Source organism: Petaurus breviceps, unplaced genomic scaffold (genome assembly GCF_028583685.1).
Source record: "Petaurus breviceps papuanus isolate PSGF00001 unplaced genomic scaffold, PetGlider_PUasm1.0 103, whole genome shotgun sequence".
In the NCBI taxonomy this organism is placed as follows: Eukaryota; Metazoa; Chordata; class Mammalia; order Diprotodontia; family Petauridae; genus Petaurus; species Petaurus breviceps.
This window is the reverse complement of record NW_027185588.1, coordinates 3,465,607-3,490,523: the sequence shown is the minus strand read 5'-3', so window position 1 is coordinate 3,490,523 and position 24,917 is coordinate 3,465,607. Positions and strand designations below refer to the sequence as shown.

Here is a 24,917-nt window from a genome sequence, read left to right as displayed (position 1 = left end):
TCCTGTTAATCATGCCTAGGTGACTATAACTGATTAGTCAGTCACAGTTTTATTTAATAGGGCTAGTCAAGGCTTCATTTAAAACTGACCTTGTTTTTAAGTTAGTAGATTTTATGGGACATTTGCATGATAAAACATTTGTTTTGCAAAGAGAATCTTTAAAATTCTTTAGACCTGGCAAATTTGCTTTGCTTGCTCAGTCATTTTTAAGAATACTGATAATAAAGATAGCAGATAAAATTATTCTTGCTACCGAGACAGTCCTAAAGTGGATAAATGAGGTTATTTCCCTTTAAATCTCAACTAAATTACTGTGGCCAATTAGACTCTATGTATGGTGGGTATATTTGCTAAGTACAGATAGATCAACTTTACATGGATAGTGCTTTGTAATAATTGACCTATCATTAAAGTTCCTTAAATAACATGTAAAAATGTATATGTATTACCTAAGTCAGGGGAAAAAAATCCAAAGACTTTGACATAAAATCTGGTTGGGAAGTGTGAGGTTGTTATACAACATTTTCTGAAACCTAAAGAATAGTATAGATGTTAGCCAGTTTTTTGATGGGTTTATAAATATTATAGACATGTTAGGAGAGAACAGGTCAACTAAAGAAAATACTTAATTTTAAGTATATGTGTCCCAAGTGTTTGTCCATGTGGAAGAATTAAAAAGGAATTATTTGTGTTAATTCAACTCCAGAATCCAGCAAATGTTCTGGACTGAATGGAGGTGGTAGCATTTGACCCCTAGAAAACTGAGAACATGGGGCTTGTCATGGGTCTGGTGGCCTGATCCAGTTTGGTCTTTTCTCCTTCTCTTCAGGCCATGTGTTGTATGCAGACATCAAGATGGAGAATGGCAAATCCAAGGGTTGTGGCGTGGTTAAGTTTGAGTCCCCAGAGGTGGCAGAGAGAGCCTGCCGGATGATGAATGGGATAAAACTCAGTGGTAGAGAGATCGATGTGCGAATTGATAGAAATGCTTAAGCGGTTGCCTTTTTTTTTTTAAACATCAATACCAGACTTCCAAATTTGTATTTTGTTTTCCTTGTTAACCATTTTAATTTGTTGGCTGGATGTACAAAGATGTTAAAATTCAGTTGCTTTCTGGGGTGATTTTAATTACTTTTTTAATGACTGGGATTCCATTTGACTGTTTGCATTGAGATTGCAATGTACGCAATTTTTTTTGTAGTTGTGGCATCTTGTTGACATTACGACTTTGATAATAAATACCAGTTACTGAAAGCCTCTCAACCTTGTTTTGGAGTCTCTTGGAAATGTTCGTTATATTCTGAATATCTGTCTTTGGTTAGTATTGAATGATTTTTAATTCAGTCTGCTTGAAATGGATGGAATTGTTAGATCATTGAAGAGGGAAATAGAGGATGACGATCATTATTGTCATTGCCATCACATTTTTGAAGGTCTCCTTCCTGATAGGACTTTAACCTTCTGCCTCTCCCCCTTGTGGTGACCAGTTTACTACTTTTACTGTCAATACTGAGGATTTGGGCATCATATTCTTAGATGCCTCTTACTTGACACACTCAAATCCTGTTTCTCAGAGCGGCAGTGGCCATAAAAGGCAAGAAGTGTGATGAGGTACTTGACCATCAGTAGGTCAGGCCCCAGCCAAAGTTTGTAGATGGCTATAACTCACTTCCCCCGGTAGAGACACCTCTCTCTGACTCCACAGAGCCAATTTGTTTTACACGCGAATTCCCTTGGGCTGATTTTTCAAGAAGTCGGCATCTCCCTTTTGCTTGGCCTTGGCTAAGCTTTCTTTCGACAGACCAAACTAACTATTATTGCATGTCCCAAACATTCCTTTGAACTGAATGTCCAGCTCGGAACTTGGCTTATAAAAATTCCTGTTAAACTGGGTTAGATGTATTACCTGCTGTTTCCTTCTACACTACAAGAAAGTATAATTGAGGTAACCCTCATTCTCCCTTGCTCTCCCCCTTTCTTCTGACCCAAATCTCTCCTTTCCACACCTCCCTAATGGGAACGTACTGGAGATGGAAACGCAGAAGAAAGGAAGTAGTCAAGCAGAGGGGTCACCTGAAGTGGTGATTTAATACAGTCAGTCAGTGCTCATGCATGAGAACAGTACAGGTTGATGGGTTAAATGCATGAGGGAGAAACTTGTAGTTTTCTCTGGACCCACCCCAGACAAGGAGATTGTCCAAGAATGCTCTGTAGCCCTCCAGGTGGGTCAGTGGTTCCAGTTGTTTCTCATCCTCAGTTTCCCTTGGGAGATGGGGGCTGGATTGGAATCGACTCCTTGCCAACCTCTCTTGCTGCTGCAAGAGAACAGAGCTGGGTTGATGGGACAGTGGCCGAACCCTGGGTACTTATGCTGTTCTTCCCCCACAGATGGTTTGGAGCTGCATGTCAGAAGCACAGCCTGGTAGGCGCATATAGCATAACAGGTACCTACCTTAGAAACTAACATCATCATATACCTCTGTCTCCCTGTCAAAGAGAGAACAGACCATGAGTAGTTGACAGATGCCAGCCCATCTCTAAATATACTTGAGGATAGAAGATGCTGAGCTTTCCAACACCCACACTTTTGCCCACATGTCCTCAGCTTGGTCACTTACAGAGGAAGCAGAGCTGTTCTAGGGACGAAGCCATCTGTGAAAAGGGAACCAACAGCTTAATGGGATTTTAGGGACATGTGCCCCACCCATTTCCAGAGCATGCTAACCAACTCACATTTTCCACTGACATCCCGGCATAGAATCTGTTCTCTACTGGTGAACTGGATCACATCCAGGATCTCCCCACGTCTAATAGCCAAGTTTCTACCACCCCCACGACGGGTATTGGCATTGGGGTCAATCATCATCCTTGTCAAAGTCACAATTTCCCCTTCAAACTAGAGCAAGCAAGAGTAGTCTAGCTTCAGTCACTTTCCTGGGACTTTATTTTGTCCGTCCCTCCCCCCCAGAGACTTGTAGGACCCCTGAAAATCTAATGTAAAAAAACAGTGTACTATAATTATAGCTACTCTGATAAATTATCCCCAGATTCTAAAAGTTCACCAGTTCCGGTTCATACTTGTCCCAAATTGGACTGAGAAGGGGGTGATGGTGCAGAAATGTTTTCTCCTGACCTTAAATTTCTTCCTGAATTCCCTTTCTGCTTTCTCCTCCTTCTTGCACTGCTTCAGGGGCTTTGGGGGCTTTAGAGGTTTGGAGATTTCCTCTTCTGAGGGTTTCCGGCTGTTCCTAAAGATGGATAGTTAACACTCATGGCTGTTAACAGGATACAGACGTCTTGCCCCCATTCCCAGACAACCCTTTCAGTTTTCAGACCCCTTCCCTGAACCCTGAGTTACCACAGTTGCCGGCCAGGTTGTTGGAAGTCTTTGAGAATTCTCTCTTCAACCAATAGGTCATCTGAGGAAGACAGATAGCTAGGCTGGCAAAGGGGACAGGTGTTCTCACCATCCCCCCAATTCTTGGTTCTCCACAATAGTCTCCCCCTTACCCATAATATTAGAACTTGCATATGTGATGTCTGTAAGTTTAATGCTATAACAGTCATTTATAGACAAACTGGGATTAAAGTACAGTAAAAATAGCACATCTGAGTTATGTATCTGGCTGGAGGGAGCAAATTAAAAGTGAGACTGGCTTGCCAAAGGTCTGTATCAATGTCACAGAGGATGACCTGTACAGACTTCAAGTGAGAGAGGCTCTGTAGGTGGTGGGGAGCCTTAAGACACAGCCCTGTTTGTGGATGGGGTGGTACTGCTGTTCACATCCATGCCCTGCTCTAGAACACTGGAGGGCAGAACCCTATGAGGGAAAGGTCCAGTGAATCAGGAGAGAGAATGCGGGGGAGATGGCAGAATGAAGACAAGCAATAGATAAACCAGGTGATGGCTTGGAAGTGGATTGGCAACCCCCAGGGTTAAGCTGCATCCAAGAGACTGGATATGGAGAGTGAACCAGACCCTGACTTTTTTTTTTTTTTTACTTTTTGGAGGGCAATTTGGGTTGAGTGACTTGCCCAAGGTCACACAGCTAGTTTTTGTGTTAAGTGTCTGAGGCCGGTTTTGAACTCAGGTCCTCCTGACTCCAGGGTTGGTGCTCTATTCACTGCACCACCTAGCCACCCCTAGACCCCGACATTTTTAAATGGAAAGAGGGCTGGCTGGATAGCATTTTGATAGTCCTGCTGGACTTCCCTTCTCTAAGGAGAAACTGAACTGGAGAGGGACCAGAAGGAGCAGACTGCAGGGCCTGCCATCTGTGAACCTGAGAAATAGCTAGCAGGACCAGAGGGACTGTCATGGTGGAAGAAGGGTGAGACTCGTTCTTGGCGTTAGCAGATAGGACAAGGTAACAGTGGGTGGAAGCTTCAGAGGCAGCAGTCCAAACGTAGAATGAACTGCTTTAGGAGGTAACAGCGCATGCATGTCGGTGGTTGTCAAGCCACCTTTAATGACTGCTTTTTGGGGATATGGTAAATGGAGGTGCAGGGGCATGCAAAAACCTCAGATTCTGAAGATAATTTTCCTGGGTAGTTGTAGATTATTTTTGCCCTTCTAGACAACTGCACTGTTGCTATTGTGATGACAGGTTAGGAGGTGGAGGGTGTGGGTGTGTGTGTGTGTGTGTGTGTAAGTAGAAGCAGGATGGAGTGAAACCTAGGAATGATTCATTTTTGTATACTGTCTGAAAGTTTACAAAGCACTTCACAACAAGAAAGCATGATGGGGAAATAGTGCATGTAATAATATCCCCATATTACAGATGAAGAAAGAGAGGCACCCGGAAGTCAGATAACCCAACGTTGCTGAGAGTCACGGTGATTTCAAGTCTAGTTCACTTCCCACCACAGTATACCAATCCCTTAGAAGGTGGCAGCTGGCAGGGAGCCGGTGGGCCTTATCTCAATCCTCCCCAAGATCTGCAAGCTGGCTAGAACTGAGCACTAGGAACTAAGACAGGCCCCCACCCCAACCCCCCTCCCTCCAATTTGGAATTTAAATGGAGGACTGCATCTCAGCCTTAGCACTAGAGAAAATGTACAATTAAACTTGAAAGAAGACTGAACAGTTGTCAGGTGCAATGCAGAGTATAAGTTCTAATGGGGTTCCAGTCCTGACTGCTACTTTGGGCACATCACTTAACCTTCCTGGGCTTCAGTTATTTTCTTTGTAAAATGACTCAGATCATTTCTGCTGCTGGTATTCCTGACAAGACCCAACATTAAGTCAGAGACCAGAAACCAAAGACTTCTCCATTTGGACAACCGAATTTGGGAAAGTTGGGTGGGGATTGAGGAGCAGCTGCTCTCTAAATGGGAAGAAAAAAAATGAGGAGCCTCAAATTTGCCCCTGAAGGAACAGGTGCAGGAATGCTCAGAGGTCACTGAATCGATACTGATCAGTGGTTGTAGCCAAAAGCTACAAGAGAGATGGACATATGGAGCTCTTTCTGTGGGTCTCGGCATCCAATTCCTCCTACTAAGGTGGCACTAGGGCAGCTGGACGTTTGTGGAGCACTGAATGAGGTTCCTAGCGCTGACTGAAATCAAATAGGGGGAACCTGCGGATGAGATAAACCCCTCCTGGATCATTGCCTTGTCTCGGCAGAGGAGCTTACATAGTTCAATGAAACTATGAGCTATCCCATGCAGAGTCACCTGAGATGGACAGGACATAGTGGATAGTTCTGATAAAAGGTGATCCACTGGAGAAGGAAATGGCAATGGTATTTTTTGCCAAGAAAACCCTATAGATGGTATTAACATGCTGCAAGATAAAGACATCAAAAGATGAGCCCTTCAGGTTGAGGGCCTGGTGGGCGATGGTCCATGGGGTCATAAAATGAGTCAGACCCAACCAAACAACAAACGGAGAACCAGGGCTTCCTTTCTCCCTCTAGAGCTAAGTCCATTTCAAGAACCCACTGTGCAAGTGTGGTTGTGGGGGGTTCACTAGGGCAGAATTAGCTGAGGAGTTAGGGTCATGAATGATGAGACCTGATGTAGTCAGGCAAGAGGGACAGGTCCCTTCCAGGCTTAGAAAGACACCCACTGATTATCCCTCCCTAGAGCAGCCCCAAGCAAGATATTAGTCCCTTGGAAAGGGGGATCCATAGGTGGAGACTCAATTCTGCAACCTTTGCCCGGAAACACAGGAGAGGCAGTGGTAGGAAGCCAGATATTCTGTGGTCAAATGTGTGCTAATGAAAAGATGTTGCAAGCTGCACCGGAGGACCTCAGGAAAAGGCCAGGAAAGGCAAAAACCAGTCTGAGAAGCAGCCCTTTCATGGGTTGCTTACAGGTCAAGACATCTCAGACCTGGAAAGGATATCTAAAGTTGCCTTATCCAAACCCCAACCATGTGCTAGAATCCTGTGGACCCCCTGGAACGTTGTTCATCCAGCTTCCACGCTGATACTCCAGTGATTGAAAACTCCCTCCTTTAGAAGGCTGACTCTACACTATTAGGACTGAGGTGGTTTTCTGAAGGAGCAGTTGAAGATTGTTGTAGGAGTCGTCACTTGTAACTGGGGGAAGGGTATATGTTTGTCACAAGTGCAATGAGGAAACCCAGGGCCAGGCCTTTTGTCCCTAAGACAACAAATTCAACATGGTCGAGGAATGAGGAAGAAAATGGAAATCGATGAGGGATCACAGGGCAATAATGGAACCTTCAAATGCATCCCCAGAACTTTTCTAGAAAGCATTAGGATTAATAAGGACTTTTGTACATTGTCCCCCTTGACCTCTGCAATAGGCAATATTGTAGATGAAAGGGTGCTGATTTTGGAGTCGGGATGGACCTAGGTTCAAATTCCAACTTTCAGCTCATTTTATAGCTAAGGGAACTGAGACTCAGAAAGGTAAAGCAGCTTACCCAGGGTCACACAGTAAGTGGTGAATGGAAACTCAAACCCAGATATTCCCTGAATGAGTAAGTCCCTGAGATCCTGAGAAGATATGGAAATGGGAGAAGAATGCATGGACCCTTTCAGGGAAGTCCAAGAGGTCAAAACTAGTTTCATAATTCCAACACATTCGCCTCCTTTTCAAACTATATATGTGTGTGTGTGTGTGTATACACATGTGTGTGTGAAGCTGGATTGTCTTAACTTCAACCAAAATAGCATTGTAGCTGAGTCAACAAAGAAACAGAGAGGAGAATCCAACTATCTTCTGTTAAATCAGACATTAAAGAGATTTGCAAAAATATGTAAAACAATGCTATTCTCACTGATTTTTTTTTAAATGGTTATTTTCTGGGGTGGCTAGATGGTGCAGTGAATAGAGCACCAGCCCTGGAGAAAGGAGGACCTGAGTTCAAATCCAGCCTCAGATACTTAACACTTATTAGCCACGTGACCTTAGGCAAGTCACTTAACCCCAATTGCCCTGCCTTCCCCCCTCCAAAAAACAAAATATATATAAATTTTCATTTTAAATGTTATTTATTTTCATTTATAAAATGAGCTAAAATATTCTCAAATCTTATGTTTTAATTTCTAATACAATAACTATCAATAGATATAGCCCACATAAACAAAAGCTCTTTTGTTTATTCCTCATTTATTATTTATTCCTCACATATTATTATTCCTCAGTAATTTTTAAGAGTGTGAAATGGCCCTGAGACCAAAACGTCTGAGAACCACCAGCCTAGATTTTTGTCCCCAGAGCACAGACTCAGAGCTTATCAATTAACTAGCCCAGCTAGGTTAAAAGGACTTGGCCTTGGGCATGCACAGAGGAGATAGCCAGCTAAAGTGTGCCTCTCTATGACCCTCATCTCCAGATGCTGACCTGGTCACTTCTCAGTCTGGGCCATCGGTTTCCTTGCTTATAAGATGGAGACCAACCATACATAGACTGTACCACTTATTGAGAAGGAAGTGCTTCCAAAGTGAGCTAGTGTCCTGGAAAAGACTGTAGACTGGAAAGTCCACACCACCTTTCCTGAAATTTACATCTCCTGCTCCACTTCCCTCATGAATACACACCTCTCCTCTTGGTGCTTGGTGGGCAGGGACTTGGTTCCACATCATCATAGATCTCATCTGGATCCCTGAGAGGAGAATAGGGATTAGGGCTTCCTGCAGCATTCTACAGGGCCTTCACACAGCCTCCCCAACGTGCCCCCAACCCTTCCCAAGTTCCCAGACTTACTGTGGGATGGAAGGAACTGGAGGGCCCAGGCAGTTGCTACTAGAGAAGGATCCCAGCTTCTGAAGCGCTGTCACTTGGGTCCCCCCACCCGAGATGGTTTTCTTGCCTGGATAGTTATACCAGGACAATTGAGGACTTTCAGGAGGGTCTGGCTCCATTTACCCACCCACTGGGGCCATGCAAATTATATAATAATGACTTCTTTATGAAGATTTGAAATGTTTTGTTTGTTTTTCCCCTCACAGCTAACTATGAAGTTCTTACAGCGAGAACTAGGATTGAATATCATCCCCAGTACTAGCTAAATAATCCCATGGTCAAGTCAGTTTCTCAAACAGCAGAATGACTGGGTCCTGGTCACATTGGAGCTCTAACCCTAGGTTCAAAATCTGGTTGTCACCCTCCCCAGGTCACCACAATCCAGGGATTTCTATCCTCCTCAAAACTTTCTTGACGTGATCTGAACACCCACCTGAAGCCCTTCTGTGGGTTGCCTCTTTTTTCCTGAAACGTTCCAAATGCAGAGTACCTGGTGGAAGGGGGGGCTTGGGAGGCTGGGGACCAAGAGTCTTCAGAGGTGGCAGAGGCCTCCTTCGGGGAACACTCAGGTGCTTCTCCTTCCTAGGAATCCTTGGGGAGCTCAAGGGGATGGGGCTTGGAAGTGAGGATACCTTCTCTCCATCATGCCCTGCAACTCTCCATGGTGGCTGCTGGTTTCTGGGAACCTCCCTGGTCCTGGGACTGGCTTGAGAGCCTTTCCCTAGGTTAGGGAGCCAAGGACTAGGTGGGGTCCCTTGTCCTTGCCATGGAGGTCCCCTCTGGTTAGCAGGAGCCCCAGAAGGAGAGGAACTCTCAGAAATAGTATTGGCTCGACCCAGGCCTGGCAGCTGAGAGCCCTTGGGCAATGGTGGCTTCTTAGGTAGCTGACCAAACCCAGTCTGCAGGCTCTGGAACTTAGCTTTAAGGTTCTGAAAGTCCTGGTGACTCTCCTGTGAGACACAAAGCATCACAGAATCTCAGAATTCAGAGATGGATTCGACTTCAAAGGACATCTAATCCAACCTACGTGTGAATGAGAGTCCTTTCTGCAATATTCTGGATAGGTGCTTAGCCAGCTTCTCAAAAATCTCTAAAGGATGGGGAAACCCACTACTTGATAGCACCCTGGGGACCATTCTACTTCTGGACAATTCTGATCGTTAGAAAAAATATATTTTTTCTGGTATCAGGCCCAAATCTGCTTATCTACAAGCACACAGACAGGCAGAGATGGTCAGAGATTATAAACATGCAGATAGACCCATGTACAGAGTAATGAACACACACACATATATACCATTGTTTAGGTCCCCCAATTCCATTAGAAGTCCTGGATGGTGTCCAGATTCCCTCCCCTTGTCCAAAGGTCTGCAAGAAAGTAAGCCTCTGGGTTGATCTCGAAATCCCACTGCTGGGCATATCCCCCCAAGAGGTCACTGAGCACTCAAGAGAAGCTCCATGAACATGAGAATATTCTTAGTAGTACTTTTTGTGGTAGCAAAGAAAGGGAAACAATTTAGCTGTGTCTACTAGAAGATACCTGGACAAATGAGAGTGCATGAATATAGGAATATGACAGCTGTAAGAAGCAAGAAATAGGATAAAGACGGAGAAGTATAGAAAGGTCTTAATGAGCTGACAATGCTCTTGCTGAAGGAGCCACATAGAATAAACAAAGCTTAGCAGCGACATAAACTTAAAAACAACCTTCACAGAGCAATCTAATATGAATGTTGTGAAATCACGAAGAATGAACTTGGCCCAAAGAAGAGATATGAGAAAGTGCCTCCACCTTTTCACCCCCCACACACACACATACACACCCTCCTCCTTTACAGGGTCGGAGACTCCACGATGTGGAACATTGCCTATATCTTCAGATTTTTTTCGACATTTTTTTTTTCCTCTTTTAGAAAATTTCTTTGTTATAAGATATGGCTCTCTGGGAGGAGGAAGGGAGTGAAATACAGGGGGAAATCTGAACAATGTAAAAACAAAATATACCAATAAAATTCTCATTTTTAAAAGGCTTTTTAAAGTGAGTTTGTGGGACCACACAGCTGAGGGAGAGAGAGCCCCTTTATAGAGGAAAGGGACTGAGCCATAAACTTCTCAGGAACATGGTGAGAGTTCTCACAGGGATGTAATGGAGATAGTTTTCAGTGTTAGCATTTATACTTCAGAAATCAACAAGTACTACGAATCAGAGCTTGATTTATTGTTTTGTTAATTGTCTAAATTTAAGGAAGTGATGCAGAAAGTGTTAATGATGCAGACTACATTTTTAAGTGTCATGCATACATCCCATCTTGCACCCCTGCCCCCCCCCCAAGCTGGTTGTTAAACATTTACTTGTACACTCCTACCTCAGGAACAATCCAACTAAAGAGAGAGATGGTTGAAGACCAAAACACACTCTTTAGTATTGTCACAAATATTTCTCTACCCCACTTCAGCCCCACAAGTAGGGGCAAGGCCTTCTGACCTACTTTGCCTAGCAGTCAGCACCCCTGGGGCCCACAGGAAGCCCCCACCACCTTGGAACTGTTTTCAGGTCACCACCACCACCACCCAGGTCCTCCCCCTAAGCTTTAACTATCATTCTCCCCCTTCCCACACTCCCCCCCCGCCCCCCCTGGCCCCATATTCCCCCCCCACCCCCATCCAGATACTGTCCCTGTGGGGACTAGGGTAGCTATGGTGTACTTACTGACATAGCCCAAGTTAACAAGGGAACATTGAACTAGGGCTGCCCTAGACCACCATGGCATTAAGGAAAGGTGAGTTAGGACACCAGTGAGAGTTGGGATGAGGGCAGGTGACGAAACAAGGGATGGAAAGGGCTGGGTGAAAAGTGAGCAGGATCTTCTATGAAAGCAAGCCATTTGAGTCGAGTGACTGATTCCACCATTCTCTCCTAGGGAAACTCAACAGGAGATGCCTGCCACCTTGGGTGGGAACCAATGAAAATGGGCGTGGGCTGGGGGACGAGATTGATTTCAGGGACTGGGCAAGCCCATAGGGGCCTGGAGCCAGCCAGTGTCTGTTGTCTGTGCCTGGATTGGTACAAGGTAAATCTGAGCCACCAGTGAATAATAACAGTGGCAGATTAAGGTCCATTAAGCTGCTTTACCTTGCCTTATTTGATCTCCACAACAGCCACATAAGGTCAGTAGGGCACAGAGTCTGTGCCCCATTTTACAGATGAGGCTGAGAGTGGTTAGATGTCTTATCCAAAAGTACAAAGTTAGGAAACGTCAGAGCTAGGACTTGTACCAGGTTTTCCTGGCTTCACGTCTTTCAACTGTGCCACACTCACTTCTACCCCACAGTGGCTCTGGTTACCTGGAAGATCAAATTCAAACTCCTTTGCCTGCTCAGTCCACTCTCAGCTTCATCTCTTTTCCCCCATGTAGCTTGTGTTCCCAGCCTACATGGTCTCCTTCCTCCCCTCCCCTCTACTATATTGCATCTTTTGCCTCCTGTCCTTCCTCCCTGCCCTCCCTTGACACACACACAGGGCCAAAATACCTCTCATGTTTTCCTGAGCCAAAAGGAATAGAAGAAGTTTGGTAGGGGCTGGGTTTTCTACTTCTTCTGGGAGGAAGGTAGAGAAAGGGTTACTTACCATGACTCTCTAGCTCCTTTGGTTCAGTGGTCTGTAGATTGAAATGTGCTGCTGGTTTCTGGGACCTCCCAGGGACTGGGGGGTTGCAGAAATGCCTGGGGTTACTTCCAGGAAGTAAAACTCAGACACCCAGATGATGATATGTGTTGGAGTGGGGGGAGGGAAGAGGAAGGAAAGGAGGAGGGAGACCAGGAGGTTGGAGGGGGTGGGGACAATGAGGAGGGACCTTCCTGATCTCTACAGGTGTTCCCCCAAATTCAAGGCCTGGCTCCAATGCTGTCTTTTCTAGGAACCACTCCAAGACCATCCTAATTCAAGGTGATCTCTCTTGGCTCTAAGCAACTTCTTTCTTGAATCAGATATGGTTATAATCTATATGCGGGTGAATGTGTTTTTGCTTTTCTGGGCTCTTCTAACAGAGTAAGAACTGAGCCCAAGTCTGAGTGCCTCTACTCTTAACTGATGGCTAAAGGGAAGGACCAGTGTTCCCAGTCCTGGAGGCCATCAGTAGACAGGGTCAAGGGTCTACTGACCTGAGAGGCCTGTTGAACCTTGGGCTCACCTTCAGACCCATCTACCAGAGGGCCTGCTGACCTTCATTCCCTGACCCAATGGCCTGAATGAATGGATTTACTGAACTTCAGTTCAATTCAGTTGACATTTATTAAGTACCTATGATAGTTATCCCTTCCACATAGAGGGGATTAGGGGTACAGTGCCCCTGTACTCCAGAAAATCCAAGTAAAATTTTTTTGGCCTTCCCCTCATACCAGAGAAGTCTGAATTTTTTCTTTTTCTTTTATGGGGTGCTTACAGTACCTTATTGTAAAATTCGGGTTGATAGTACACAATATTATACATGTATTTTGTGCATTTCTGAGTTTCTAAACGTTTTATGTTGTCATCTGCTGGCCTTCGCATGTCATTTGCTGCTTCTGCAAATCTCTCCAAAAATTGCCATTTAATTTCTTATGCCAACCCACAATATATCGAGACCACAGTGGGGAAAGTCACAGTGTGAAAGGGATAACTGAATGTGTGAGATGCTGTGCTAAGTGCTGGTGCTAACAAAGATTTGAGAAAAGAGAGGTTAAGTTCCATTTGAAGCCTGCTAAATTTTAGTGGCTTGGTAGGACCTCTGAGTGGTGATGTCCAGCAGGCAATTAGAGATGCGGTTGGATCTGGAACTCATGAGAGAAAATGGCGCTAGAAGTATAGTACTTGACCTAATGAATCACTGAGCTATCTGAGAACTTTCCTACCCAATGACACACCGGCCTAAGGAACCTTTGACCTAAAGAACCTAGAACCCTACTTACCCTGACCTACTTACCCTCTGACCCATTGACCTAAGGACCTTTGGGACTCAAACTTCAGAGTGAACCAAGCATGATACAAACTCTCTGATCCATAGATATAAGACCTAGTATCTACAGATGACTCGACAAATTTAGAGTAAGTGCAGAGAGTTCAGGCTAAACCTACAAGATAGTCTCCCAAGGCCATAGGAGGCTTATGAGTGACCTTTTTTCTTTTTTGGAGGGGGAGGCTTCTTTTTGGGCTATGTCTTAGGACAGGATTGTATAGGGATGGGGGAGAGTTGGGAGAGTAAAGCCCTCTGGATATTCTCCTGTGCTTACTGAATCCAGCATCCATTAAAAAAAAAAGTTTAATTTTTATTATTATCTTTTGTTTTTATATTACCTTCATTTCCAAATATATCCTTCCCCTTCCACCTCAACTCAGCCAGCCTTATAATGAAGAATTTTTAAAAAGGAGGAAAAAAGGTTCTACAAAACTAACCCTCAAACCCAAAGAATCTGACAATATATACAATGTTCTATACCCATAGTCCTTCACCACATAGGCAAAGAATGTAGAAAAGTGTATTTTCTCATCTACTTTCCAGAGCCAAGCTTGACCATTTTAATTACATAACGTTCAGTTTCATTTTTTGCTCTTTCCATTTACATTGTCATTGTGTATAGGTTTCCTGGTTCTACTAACTCCACTTTGCATCAGTTCACATAAGTTTTCCCATGCTTTTCTGAAGTCGTCATATTCATCACTTCTTATGGCATAGTAACATTTCTTGGCATTCATGTACTGTAATCTGCTTAGTCATTCCTCAAGTGATATTTTGTTTCAAATTTTTTGCTACCACAAAAAGGCTTGTTAGGAATATTTTTATGTATATGAATCTTTTTCTAAAAATTGTATATCTTTACCTCACCTTCATTTCTAAATATTACCCCTACCCTCTCATCAACAAATGACCTGCCTCCTTGTTACAAAGAATTTTGAAAAAGCAAAAAACAAAAGCAATTCCGCAAAATCAGCCAACACCTCAATCAAGACTGCCATTGTAGGGGTGGTTAGGGTGCACAGTGAGTAAGAGCGCCAGCCCAGGACTCCGGGAGGACCCAAGATCAGTTCTGGCCTCAGATACTTAACACCCACACAAAATAACTGGCTGTGTAACCTTGGGCAAGTTACTTAACCCCAATTGCTTTAAAAAAAAAAAAAAGACTGCCAATGTATGCAGTTTCCAGTACCCATATTCCTCCACCTCTGTAAACACAGGAGCAAGGTGCATTTTCTCACCTGTTTCATCTTGCAGACTTTTGTCATAATTACATTGCACCGAGTTTCATTTTTGCCATTGTTGATGTTCTTTCATTTACACTGTTGCAATTACTGTGTATGTTGTTTTCTTGCTTCTCCTTCATTTTGCAATAGTGAACTTCCCTATGAGTTTTCCCTTGATTCTCTGAATTCATCACTTCTTACAGTGTGCTAACATTCCATCCCCCAGTCACTAGATCCTTTGTTTCCAGTTCTTTGATACCATGTGAAGTGTTGCTGTAAATACGTTGATGCTTATGGGGTGTTTCTTTCTACCTTTGACCTCTTTGGGTTTATCTCTGCCTATCAGTGGGAACTCTGGTTCAAAGTCTATGAACAGGTTAGGGACTTTATTTCTTTTAATTGTGTATTTAGCATTTTGTTTTTCCCCAGTTATACGTAAAAACAATTGTCAACATTCGTTTTTAAAACTTTGAGTTCCAAATTCTCTCCCTTCCTCCCTCCCCACCCCCATTTAGAAGGCAAACAATTCAATATAGGTTATACATATGTGATCATGCAAAACATATCTATAATAGTCATGTTGTGAAAGAAAACATAGAAAAAACTCAATAAAAATAAAGTAAAAAATAATATGCTCAATCTGTATTCAGATACCATCAGTTCTTTCTCTGGTGATGGATAGTATTTTTCATCTTAAGTCCTTCAGAGTTGTCTTGCATCTTTGTACTGCTGAAAATAGTGATTTTATTTTTCAAAAGTATAATTCAAATGGCTTTTGCCAGTAGTTTGACCAATTCCCTGCTCCACCAACAGGATATGAGTGTACTTGTCTTTCTAAAACTCCTCTAATATTGACCCTTCCCATTTTGGGAGATCTTTGCCAACTTGCAGGGTATGCAGTAACATTTCAGACTTGTTTTGATTTGGATTTCTCTTATCATAAGTGATTTGGATCAGTCTTTCATATGGCATATGGTTGTTTACAACCTGTAGCTCTTCTTTTGAGAATTGTTTGTTCACATTCTTTGACTACTTATTCATTGGAGAATGAATCAGTTTTACATATTTGTAAGTTTCCTAAATATCTTTTTTTTTTGAGGGGGGAAGGCAAGACAATTGGGGTTAAGTGACTTGCCCAAGGTCACACAGCTAGTTAAGTGTCAAGTGCCTGAGGCTGGATTTGAACTCAGTTCCTCCTGACTTCAGGGTTGGTACACTGCAACACCTAGATGCACCCCCCCCCATATCCTTTTTTTGGGGGGAGGGCAATTGGGGTTAAGTGACTTGCTCAAAGTCACACGGCTAGTAAGTGTTAAGTGTCTGAGGCCAGATTTGAACTCAGGTCCTCCTGACTTCAGGACTGGTGCTCTATTCACTGTGCCACCTAGCCACCCCACCCCCAATATCTTTTGATGCTCTCTTTCAATGTTATGACATTCATTCATTCATCATGCATTCAGTTCATTCTACAAGCTTTCATGAAGCACTTACTGTGTGCCTGGTGTAAGAAAGAGAATCAGACAATTAATGTCTGTCCTCTAGGGCCCTGGAATTAACAGACAGGCATGTCCCACCCTGTTACAATCACTGGGTAGATTTTAAAGAAATGATTGAGTATGTATGTGTATATAGTTTATTTTTATGTATATAGTTCTTATTTTGTCTGGACCTGCGATTTAATCAGTGCAGGAATTTCCAGGTAATAAAACTCTCTCTACCAACACAAATCTGTGACTTGAGCAATTAGCAGTCTCAGACTGTTTGCCTAGGGCCAAGTGATTTGCCCACTATATGTCACAAAGAGCACATACAAAATAAGTATTATGTAACGATAGGAGGGAATTAGGAGAAGTCTTGTGTAGGAAGACACCGTTGTGACCACCACAGTCTTCTCTGCAGTGGAAAATAAGGAGGGAATAAGCATTTAGATAGCACCAACTGTGTACCAAGCCCTGTGCTAAGCATTTTATAAATATTATCTCAATTGATTTTGGAGGTGTTGCTATTATTCTCCATTTTACAGTTGAGGAAACTGAGGGAAACAAGTGAAGTGACTTGCCCAGGGTCACACAGTCTGAGGTTGTGATGAGGTATGGGCTCTGGGAGCTCCCTTGAATCTTTGAGATACAGGCTTTGGGAACCCCCCTTGAACTCTGATTAAATCATTCCATTTGATGAGGCATTTGCATGAGGCCATAAGTCTTACACAGTGGCTGGGCCCAGACCTCAGTTACTAGCCTAGCCCTCCATTGCCCCTTGAACCTATTAAAATATCAATCCACCCTTGAACTGGCCTAGCCCACCAGGTAGCCTCCAGTAACTTCCCACCCTCAATCACTCATTGACCTCATCTGACTTTTCCTGAAAACCCTTCCCAAACTCCTCCTCTAGACCACCCCTAGATTCGTCCCACAACTTTCTGCTTCCCTCCATGTCTGTGAGAGCGCCATAGAATGACCGAACACAGACTTACTCTGTGTCCAATACAAACGAACTTTTAATAAACTTTACTTTTCTTTGGCTGAGAAGACTTGAGTCGAATTCATTTGGCAGAACCCGGCATGTTGGTATTATGGGGTCTCCAGAGCAACCCTAACGCTCTTTATGGGTGACCTTTATAGCTGCATTTGAAATAGGGTCTTCCTGACTCCAAGTTAATCATGCCCTGCACTGTGGCACCACCTAGCAGAAGTAGATTGATGGAATGGTGTTAGAAGTGTCATGTTGGGCTCCTGGGAAGGAGGGCCTGGGACTAAGGCTGAGAGTTTGCTGATCCTAACCCTAAATTCTCCTCTGCCCCTGGGAGATCAGGAACTGGATCCTCCAATCACTGGAGAAGGCACTGAGTCACTGAGGATCCAGACCCAGAAGAGGCTCTAGCCAAATCACCCACAGAATGCTCCCTTCTGTGCTGGATTTTGGACCCACCATCCCATGGCCACTGCCTGGTCCCATGGCTGAGTGGAGCTTCTTTAACCAAGATCATCCTCCTTCCTCAAAGTGGACACCTAAGTTCCTGGCAATGTTAGACCTGAGGGATCACTGGGTCCAGTGCTTCTAATTACACAGTTAGGGAAACAGGTCCAGAGAGGGGAAGGCATTTGCCTAGTGTGACAGAGGTGGAAGCAGAATCAAGCTTTCTGACTCCCAACGTTATGTCTTGGTGACTGTCCTCAGAGGCTTCTCATGGAAATTGTCAGGCTCCAGGGGGCACTAGAGACTCAGGGAGACTCAAGGATCTTTGACCTCGAACATCTCAGCAAGTACCTTGAAATACAGCCAGAAAGGGTCATAAACAAAGCACTTTACAAACATGGTCTTATTTGATCCTCCCTACAAGGTAGATGCTGTTAAAATCCTTATTTTACATTTGAGGTTAACAAGGCACAGTGTGATGAATGAAAAGTCGGAGAAACATAATTTCTGGGTAATTAATACTCAATTTATTAATTATGGCTAGTAAATAACCAATAAAATTAGGGCAATCGTCCCCTCAGACTAAAGAGGAATGTTGTGGGCAGCTGACCATTTAAATACCCTTGGGAAGAGTGAGTGTCCCCACTGGTAGAAATCAACTCTGACTGGTTAACTATCAATGAGAAAATAAATATTATGAGAGGTGGGTTTATTCTAATGAGGGGCTAGGGGCTGTGTGCTCTAATTTTGTCAAAGAGACATGTCTATTCAGATCACACCTACCTCAGGCAATCTAGACAAGGTGACTGACCTCCACCCAGGCCATTTATGCAGCTGAACTGTGAAGTGGAATTCAACTAAATTAGATTAAGCTATCCCAGTCAGGTGGGGTCCTGCCCAAGACTGAGCATAATATTAATCCAATCTCATCATCAGTCCTGTCCTTCAGAGGCTTCCAGAATAACCTAAAGAGACTAGTTTCTGAATGAGGAAATAGAGAAAAAACCCTGGTGTGACCCTGCCTCCCCCCCCCCCCCCGATTAATTGATTATTAATAATTTCTCTCAACAGAAGGGTTCACTTGTCCAAGGTCACACAACTAGTTAGTATCTGAGGTCAGATTTGAACTCTGGTTTCTAGACTTCAAGTCCCATCCACCTAGCTTTCTCTGAACTCTACTCAGAACTTTAATAGCTCAGAACTGGAGTTCAAGTGATCCACCAAAAAAAGGATTACAGGTGTACCACCACAACCAATAAAGCAATATTTCTAAAGCACAGTCCCAGCCTAGTCACTCCCTTGCTCGCTAAAGCTCCAGTGGGGTCCTAAGCACTTCTCAGATCAAATACAGGCTCTGGTTTGGTAGTTAAAGTTCTTTACAACCAGACTTAAACCCACCTTTCTTGACTTAATACATATTCCCCTTCACATGTGCTAATTTTGCCTTCTTGCTTTTCCTCACCTGAGACCCTCTATCCCTCATCTCCATGCCTTTGCACAGGCTGTCTCCTCTTGCCTAGAATGCCCTTCTTTGGGTGTCTGCCTCCTCAAATCCCTAGTTTTCTTTTTCGGCTGGGACACCATCTCCTGAAGAAGGCTTTTCCTGATCCTTCAGGCTGCTTACACCTCCTTCTCATTTCCTCTCTGGAAATTACCTTGTATTACTGTGTGTATGGGTGTGTGTCAGTCAGCTCCTTTGACAGAATGTAACTCATTCATCACAATGCTTGGCACATAGTAAGTGCTGCTGATGGATTGATTAATTATCAATCAATCTTTTATCTGGCCATGACTGGTCATGAGATCTCCAACAACCAAGATTCCTGGGTCTTCAGTTAGTCATAGAGTGAGAGAAAAAGGATGGGAGCTGGTCAGGGAAAGGGTCATGAAGAGCTAGGAAGACCACTTACCTGTACCTGGTGGTTTCCCTAGGTTCCTTCAAGAATCTGGTACTTTGCAGATCTTAACGTGCTAAGACTTTATAAATATCATCTCATTTGATCCTGGCAACAACCCTGGGCGCTATCCTCATCCCCATTTTTAGATGAGGAAATAGATATTAGGTGACTTGCTCAGGGTCACTTAGATAAAAACTGTCTACAGCAGCATGTGAACTAAAGCATTGCTGATTTCAGCTCTAGCATTCTATCCACTGGACCACCTAGGTGATGAAGCAGATAGGGAGATAGGTAAATAGCCAGAATGATGGGTAGACCTGGGTTCAAGCCCTGCCTCGGCTATATCCTGGCTGTGCTACTCAGCAAGGCATTTAAGGTCACAGTGCTCTAGGCCAACCTCTAAGACTATAATTGCAAAGTAGGTTCAGACTGCATTGGTAGATGGAGTTTCCTCCCCTGCGAGTTCCCTCTACCAACAAAATCTTTGATCCAGTTGCTATCCTGAGTCCAGAAGTGCAGGCTCTGAGCTGGCAGGCACTGCTGCCCCAGGGGAGTCCAGAAGGCTGCAGTCGCGAGGAAGGGAAAAGGGATAAGCCCCAGACCTTCCTCCTCCCCTGTGCCAGGAGGCCCTTGGGCTCCCCTGGGGACCAGCTGGGGGAGGGCGCAGGCTCCGCCGGCAGGGGGCGTGCTGGAGCACCAGCCTGGGGCAGGGGAGACCACGCTCCTGCACCGGCAGGGGGCGTGCCAGCCTCTGGTCTGCAGGGGCGGATGGGGCCAGAGGAAGGCGGAGGTTTCGTCGGGGTCACTTGCTGCTGAAAGCAGGGGAACGCTCCGAGGCTGCCAGGAGGCTCCGTAGGGGACAGGCGCGCGAGGATCGGCGGGCCCCGCGCTAGTTGGGGCAAGCGGGGGTGTGGACGCTCCGTGACTGCAGAGGGCGCCTTGGGGGGGGGGCCCGGCGCCTGGGAAGGCGGGGGGAGCCTACTGGGCGATTGGTGGGTGCGGGGGGGTCCGACAGTCGTGGGGCCTGTGCGGTTTTCGGGACCCCCGCCCGGGGGGGGGGGGGGGCGGAGCCCACAGTGGCGTGTTGGGGGGGGGGCGGGACCACGCTACGAGAGGCGGGGCCGCACCTGGGGGGCTGGGGCTTGGCGCTCCGGGGCCAGCAGAGGGCGCACTGGGGCCGGTCTGGGCCGCCCGGGAACGCGCTGCGGGGCCCTCGGGGGCGCGATCTCCTCCCCCCGCCCCTTTGTGTGCCTTTGGCGCCTTCCTGGCGGTCTCCCCGGCGGCGGCGGCTCTCGGGGCTCCCTGGCTGGGCTGGGCTCGGGCTGCGCGGCCATGGACATCAAGAGGCGGGTTACGCTGGAGCTGCGGAACAGGAAGCCGGGGGAGGTGAGGCCCATGCGGGCAGGAGCACGTGGGCCCAGGGCTGGGGGCGCCGCACGTGGGCAGCGGCGCGGGGGCCGGGGTCGGGGAGAGCGGGCGGGCTCGGGGCCCGAGTCCGGGCCCGGGGCGCCGAGGTCTGGAGACGTGGCCTTCCAGGCCCCGCGCGGAGGCCGGCGGCGCGGGCCCCGAGATCCGGGGCGCCCCAGGCCCGGGAGGGAGGCCGGGGGTCGCGGGCGCCGAGACCCGGGGACGTGGCCTTCAAGGCCCGGCACAGGGGCGCCGGGAGGCCGGGGACGTGGGCTCTGCGTGCGCAGGATCGGGACGCAGGGCCTGGACGGCCGGGCGGCCCGGACGTGCGCTCTCAGATCCCGGGCTTGGGCGTTGGAGGCCCAGGGCCGGGGGCCGGGGGCCCGGGGCCCGGGGTGCAGATATGCGCTAGGAGATCGCAGGTTTGGGCGTTGGAGGCCTGGGGGCCCAACGTGCGCTAGGAGACCCCGGAATTTGGGTTCAGGGCCCGGGGTCCGAACGTGCGCAGAGATCCCGCGGTTTGGCGCTTAGGGCCCGAGTTAGGAGCTAGGAAGTCTGGAGCCTGCACATGAGGATAGAAAGCCTGGAATAAGGGGCCTTGGGTTGGGACCAGAGGTCTGGGGGCCATAGTCGTTAGGCACTGGTCTTGTAGGGGCCTGGGGTGATTCTAGGAGGAAGGGGCAGATGGATGGTGGGGCAGGCGGCGGGACTCTGGCTAGAGACTCCCGGAGTCAGCACGGGGGCATTTAAGCGGAAGAGGGCTACACGTGGGGCCCAGGCTTGTAGGTTGGGAAGGTGGAGGGTTCTCGTGGTTGTTGTAGTTGTAAAGACTGGGGGGTATAGTTCAGAGGAATTGAGAAAGGGGCCATAGTCAGGTGTTCCTTTAGTAAATCTTGCCATTCCCCCCTCATCCCCATCCCAGTCTTTCAGCTCTGAAATAATGAATCTTTGATCTTAAGAACAAGTGGTATTAAGTTCAGGGTCCAAAACTTGAAGAGGTGAAGAATTTCTCTAGGCTGCCCCTCAGGGCTTGGCATTCATTAAAGGAAAGAAAATGAGGCTTTAGGGTCATCTATCCTTATAAACCTGAGGCTTCTTGGGGCCTGGTTTCTTTGGAATCACAGGGACTAAGCTGAGCCAGGATGTGTGGACAGGAGCCCAGAATGACCTAAGTGAAGGATGGTTAGAGCCAGGGCCTGGAGTGACTGAGCCATTCTTGGCTGTTCTGGGGTTTGGGAGCTGACCAGAGTTGGGCTGGCTTGAGGGGTTTGGAGGATCATTGAGGGAATGCTAAGCTGTTTATGCTTGCAGTTTAGAGTCCCGGGCTGGGGGTAATGGGGGGTATGAGTCCATTATCTTCAAGTCAAGATAATCTGAGTTGGGCAGGAATGGGACTGTGGGCTTGACTGGGTCTGGTCTTTGGTGGGGATACCCTGGAGGTTGGGTTTGGATGGTCCAAGGCCCAGGCTATCCTGGGGATGGGGAATCCTGGTTGGGATGGAGGCTCACAATTTTGGAGGTGACTACAGCCTTGTTTCTCACCCCCCCCAGGTGAAAGATCTAGTCTTGGATAACTGCTTCTCAGATGATGGGAAGATTGGGGGCCTGTCTTCAGAATTTGAAAACCTTGAGTTTCTCAGCATGGTCGACATCAACCTTGTATCTTTGGCCAACCTACCCAAGCTTCCCCGACTTCGAAAGGTAGCATAGGGAAAGAGATTGGGGGGTGGAGTGGAAGGCAGATGGGTCTCCCCAGGTCTCCCCTTTCCCTCCCCCCTCCGGAGGAGAGATGGAAGGTATTGGCCCCTGACTGTTTCGACCCTGTTCTGTCTGGGCCCCACAGTTGGAGCTGAGTGATAACCACCTCTCTGGAGGCCTGGAGGTCCTGGCAGAACGAACACCCAGCCTGATCCAGTTAAACCTGAGTGGGAACAAAATCAAGGACATCAACACACTGGAGCCCCTGGTGAGGCTGCCTAGACTGGAACCCCTATTAGACTGTTCATTGAGGGCAAGCATTGGGCCTTTCCTAAATTCTTACTTTCCCAGGGTTGCTTTTGCTCATAGTAGGTGCTAAATCATTTTTTTACTCAAAGGCAAATAGAAACTTGTCCTTGACCTTTCTGTGGTCCGAGCCACGTCCCATGGAGGACCTCTTTGCCTGCCTTGCAGAGATAGTCAAGTTTTCTTGGAATGTTCTAGACTGCTGGGGCCCCTTTGACCAGGGGGTGGGATGGGATCAAGGTCTGGGGTCTACCTGTCTTCTCTGTTCCTTGTAGAAGAAACTGCCGAACCTTAAGAGCCTGGACCTTTTCAAATGCGATGTAACCATGCTGATGAGCTACCGGGAGAGTGTGTTTGCCCTTTTGCCCCAGCTCACCTACCTCGATGGCTACGATGCCGATGACAAGGAAGCTCCAGATTCGGACCCTGAGACTGGAAGGGAGGGCCTGGAGAGTGTTTGCGGGGAGAACGGGGAAGGTGAGGATTGGTCATGGGGGGCCTTCTTCCAGGTTTGGTTGTATTTCCTACTTTCCTTCCATTTCAGAAGCCCCCAATCCCCTTCCCCAGTCACTGCTTTGTCTTTACTGTCAGGTGAGTGAGGAAGAACCTCCCTACTGCAGAGATGGGGAAATCAAGGCAAAGCTGTTGATCAAGCTCACCTAGGCAGTCATTCTTTGGGGCCAGGGAGCCCAGGTTACTTGGTCATGAACTCTCTGTTGTCAGTGATAGGTGAAGAAGAGGAGGAGGAGGAGGAGGAGGAGGAAGAGGAGGAGGAACTTGATGAGGATGTGATTGATGATGATGAGGATGAGGATGATGAAGATGTTGATGGAGAAGATGATGAGGAGGAAGAGGAGGAGGAGGAGGAGGAAGAAGATGGGGTAGAGGATGAGGTGAGGACCCCATGGCATTCCCTGGGAAGGAGCTCAGGAGAGGCTGGCTGCCTCCCTCCCTCAGACATGCTCTAACACAAGAGCCCCATGCACCAAATCTAGGTTTCAGTCCAGATGTTCTGGTCAAAGACCCTCTAAGCCCGAGCTCATTCCTCCAGATCTCACTGCAGTCAGAAGGGTTCCTTGTGGGCTGGGGGAGAAATCTGAACACTTGGGTTTGGATTCTGTTTCTGCCTCTTCCTTTGTGACCATGGGCAAGTCTCTACCCCTCTTGGTTTTGATTTCCTCATCTGTAGCTTGGGGGGCCGGGGTGGTCAGACTAGCTCCTGCCCCGCTAAAGCATTGGCATTCTGGAATTCATTCTTCCCTTTCTTCTCTCCCAACCCTTTCAGGAAGATGAGGAGGATGAAGATGATGATGGAGAGGAGGATGAAGAGGAAGAGGGAGAAGGTGAGTCTTATTCCGTCCTAGAGGTGCCCCTAGTGGGGGAGGGGTTAAGGGACCTAGGAGTGGGGGTGTTGCCTGGCCCCCTCCAAGTTGCCCAGGGCTTGATTCCTGGGAGGCAGCTAAGAATTCCAGCAGGCTGGGGTGGGGCAGGCTCCTCACTTGGCCCCAGCCCCACCCCCTGCACTTGCTCACTCCCCAAGCCAGGCCAGGCCCTTCCTGCTTTGTTGTTCCTCCACCCCCAGCTCTGGTGAGCTCCCTCTGAATTCTAGAGGCCCTGGGTAGGAGGGTGATCACCCTAACTAGCTGGCTCCCTCGCTCTCTTCCTTCTTCCTCTGACACACCCCCAGCTCTGGTGAACTCCCTCTGAATTCTAGAGGCCTTGGGTGGGAGGGTGACCACCCTAACTCGCCGGCTCCCTCTGACACCGGCTCGCCTCCATGCCTTCAGAACCCCAGCATGGAGAGAAAAGGAAACGCGCTGCGGACGATGAGGGGGAGGACAGTGAGGACGACGAGGAGGACTGAGCCGCTGCCCTGCCATCAGTGAGCAGCGGGCTGTGGGTGGACTCTGCCAGCTTGCCCCGGGCACTGCTGGCTCTGGGGTCTGTTCTTTTCCAGAAGGGGCTCCATAGGCACTGCTTGGCCAGGGGATTCGGTGACCAAAGGTTCTCTCCGTTTTCAGGGGTGTTTTGTGCAACAATTTGTTGGAATTCTTTCTAAATCTTTGTTTCCAAGAAAAATGTGTCCCATGCCCTGCCTGGGCCCTGAAGGGGCAGGGGCTCTGGCACTTTCTCAGGATAAACCTTGCAGCCCCCTCCCTCTTCCCTCTTATTGGTCTTTTTAAATAAATAAAAACTGGAATTTTTTATCTTGTCTAGGACAAATAGTGACTATGGGAGTTTGGGGATGGGGCCCC

General features: G+C 47.1%; 3 protein-coding genes across 6 annotated transcripts in view; 2 read left to right on the top strand and 1 right to left on the bottom strand.

Moving 5' to 3' along the window:
• The window catches only part of HNRNPM (heterogeneous nuclear ribonucleoprotein M), a 39,415-nt gene extending 38,152 nt beyond the window's left edge, over nucleotides 1-1,263 (top strand). For both annotated transcript variants that reach the window (XM_069097326.1, XM_069097252.1), the window contains one exon: nucleotides 830-1,263. In XM_069097326.1, coding sequence (XP_068953427.1) covers nucleotides 830-993 — 164 coding nt within the window. In that variant the 3' untranslated portion in view covers nucleotides 994-1,263. The remainder of the gene's footprint in view (nucleotides 1-829) is intronic.
• PRAM1 (PML-RARA regulated adaptor molecule 1) lies at nucleotides 972-9,693 on the bottom strand. Its single transcript, XM_069106498.1, has 5 exons — nucleotides 8,596-9,693; nucleotides 8,016-8,080; nucleotides 3,359-3,419; nucleotides 3,134-3,248; nucleotides 972-2,896 (listed from the first exon to the last, which is right to left on the bottom strand). Exons 1-5 carry the CDS (start codon nucleotides 9,186-9,188, stop codon nucleotides 2,675-2,677), a joined length of 1,056 nt encoding a protein of 351 aa, XP_068962599.1. The 5' UTR covers nucleotides 9,189-9,693; the 3' UTR covers nucleotides 972-2,674.
• Nucleotides 9,694-20,437: 10,744 nt separating this feature from the next.
• On the top strand, nucleotides 20,438-24,867 carry LOC138167674 (acidic leucine-rich nuclear phosphoprotein 32 family member B-like). Of its 3 annotated transcripts, none has more exons than XM_069096711.1 (7): nucleotides 20,438-20,637; nucleotides 22,210-22,359; nucleotides 22,502-22,624; nucleotides 22,938-23,139; nucleotides 23,392-23,555; nucleotides 23,948-24,005; nucleotides 24,450-24,867. In XM_069096711.1, the coding sequence occupies exons 1-7, from the start codon at nucleotides 20,584-20,586 to the stop codon at nucleotides 24,524-24,526; spliced, it is 828 nt and encodes a 275-aa protein (XP_068952812.1). In that variant the 5' UTR covers nucleotides 20,438-20,583; the 3' UTR covers nucleotides 24,527-24,867. The 3 variants fall into 3 exon arrangements, 2 of the variants coding, with proteins under 2 accessions (XP_068952812.1, XP_068952749.1); XM_069096648.1 differs by having other exon boundaries at nucleotides 20,439-20,637; nucleotides 23,386-23,555; XR_011169972.1 differs by lacking the exon at nucleotides 23,392-23,555 and having other exon boundaries at nucleotides 20,439-20,637.
• Nucleotides 24,868-24,917: the final 50 nt, after the last annotated feature.

Excerpts from the sequence above, each read along its gene's own strand:
- PRAM1 (XM_069106498.1), bottom strand. The coding sequence starts at position 9,188 with ATGCTTTGTGTCTCACAGGAGAGTCACCAGGACTTTCAGAACCTTAAA. Across the intron at positions 8,081-8,595 it reads ATAGAAATCCCTGGATTGTG|GGATCCAGATGAGATCTATG; the intron begins GTGACCTGGGGA and ends TTCTCCTCTCAG. Across the intron at positions 3,249-3,358 it reads CAACCTGGCCGGCAACTGTG|GAACAGCCGGAAACCCTCAG; the intron begins GTAACTCAGGGT and ends ATCCATCTTTAG.
- LOC138167674 (XM_069096648.1), top strand. The coding sequence starts at position 20,584 with ATGGACATCAAGAGGCGGGTTACGCTGGAGCTGCGGAACAGGAAGCCG. Across the intron at positions 22,360-22,501 it reads AGCTTCCCCGACTTCGAAAG|TTGGAGCTGAGTGATAACCA; the intron begins GTAGCATAGGGA and ends TGGGCCCCACAG. Across the intron at positions 23,556-23,947 it reads AAGATGGGGTAGAGGATGAG|GAAGATGAGGAGGATGAAGA; the intron begins GTGAGGACCCCA and ends CAACCCTTTCAG.